Raw genomic sequence first — 1955 nt, forward strand, 5'->3', positions numbered from 1 at the left:
AGAGATAAATGGGGAATTGGGCTGATTTGACCTAAATAACTAATAGTCAGATATGTTGATGGAAAGAATGATCAAATTTGGAATTTCACAGCAGTGAATCTACAATATTTTAATCTAAAAAACAGCAATGTCTTCTGGGTTGGAGCCATTCTCACCTGTTCAGGTGTGAACGCTTCTTAACTGAACTTGCAGCTTTATTGACACCAAAATGAAAATGTGTCTATAAATTCTCAGTTACACAGGTCTACAAAACGTATTATGAATTTGCTTAGCATATTGATATGTTTGAACATCACAAGTGAATAAACATTTGACTTAAGAGTAAATTATGGCTTTATAGCAGTAAAAAGACAAGATTTCAAACTCTGTGATCAGACTCAGAAAAAGGTAATTCTCTTTGGGGTTAATTTTAACGCACCACGGTGGTCTAGGCAGTGGGAATGAAAAAGAACTAATCTATGTACAATGATTCTTTTTGGAGAAATCACTTCCCCAAAGAAAAGGCTTCATCCTTAAGAGGTTGCCTAGCTCTTGCCAAATAAGCACTTACTGTATTTCAGGAGATGAATGACACAAAACCGCAGCCAAACATTATAAAAACAAACCTCTTTCCATCAATCAGGATTGAGCTGGATTTCTCCAATTCACTCACGCTGCTGCTTGAGCTTTTAAGATTTATGCCTCCGTGGGTAAAAATCTATGACAGAGTGGAAAGAAACGCATTTACAAAAGGCTTGATGACAATGCTTTCCTCAAGCCGATCCCAGGAGGGAGAGCAGCTACTAAATGCATGCCCACATAAAACAATTTACAGCTTCAGTTAACACCTAATCAGCCGCCCAGATCAGATAAAGATCAGCCAGCTAACTGATCTTTTTTTGTTCTTGTCGTCAGATGATCCAGACCATCAGTGCGGTGGATAAAGATGAACCTCCCAGCGGTCATCGCTTTTACTACGCCCTGGCTGAGCCTGTCGCCACCAACCTCAACTTCACTCTTCGAGATAACAAAGGTACAGTCGCCCTCCCTCCTGTAGAGATGGTTGATGATTGAACTCCTGAGACATAATCATTCAAATGTTTTTTTAAAGAAATATAGACATATTTATCTTTGAATTGGAATGTCACTTTTCATGATCATCACTATTTCTTTATAAAACACATTTAGTTTGATTTCAATGACATCAATAATTCAGATTTTGCTTCAGTGAAGAAGAATTCCTGAAATAAGGAGGAGCAGCTGATAACATCTTTTGGGGAAGCTGCAGGAACAAAGAAATATAAATATGTATTTAAAACTGTACTGAATACAACCAGATTTACAGAACAATTAGGCAAATGCATCCAAAACAAATCAATGACGATAATAATAATATTACAACACAGAATAATTACAGTGGAGGAAATATGACTAAATAAATACTGTATATAAGTCAAAAAAGTAAATTAGTCACCAAGTATTAAGGCACAAAGTTCAACTGTATGGGATGCTTTGGTGGTACGGATCCTTTTGATGATGCTATAAAATTGATGTAGTTCAGTTATACAACCAAAAAACTTAAGAGAAGTTTTTCTAATTCTGCATTTGTGTAAATAAAACTAAATATTAAAATGAATGGACAATACTTTCTATATTTTTATTATCAAAGTTAAAACAAGTAATGATAAATTCAAGATGTATTTTACAGTTTATTTTTAATTTACTAACAAAGTGATATTTTGTGTATTATTTTTTTCTTTATTTATTTCTTTATGATCATATTGTGGGGTATAATCAGATCTCCAATTGCATGAAATAAAATAATGACAAAACGAACAAAACAAAAAAAAAGACTAATCTAATGGATCGTGACAAAGCCGTAGTCACGTGCACGTGTATGGGGATTGACCCGTACAAGTTTTTGGGTCATCTGGGTCTGGAGAGGGTCTTAGAAACATCAAAGGAAACAAAGGAGT

At 34.8% G+C, this 1955-nt stretch overlaps 1 protein-coding gene across 3 annotated transcripts in view; it reads left to right on the forward strand.

Annotated features, from left to right (window-relative positions):
* The window catches only part of cdh7a (cadherin 7a), a 199427-nt gene that overhangs the window by 169661 nt on the left and 27811 nt on the right, over positions 1–1955 (forward strand). For all 3 annotated transcript variants that reach the window (XM_024280477.2, XM_024280478.1, XM_024280479.2), the window contains exon 10: positions 895–1012. In XM_024280477.2, the coding sequence (XP_024136245.1) occupies positions 895–1012 (118 nt within the window). The remainder of the gene's footprint in view (positions 1–894; positions 1013–1955) is intronic.

Source organism: Oryzias melastigma, linkage group LG20, assembly GCF_002922805.2.
Source record: "Oryzias melastigma strain HK-1 linkage group LG20, ASM292280v2, whole genome shotgun sequence".
Classification (NCBI taxonomy): domain Eukaryota; kingdom Metazoa; phylum Chordata; class Actinopteri; order Beloniformes; family Adrianichthyidae; genus Oryzias; species Oryzias melastigma.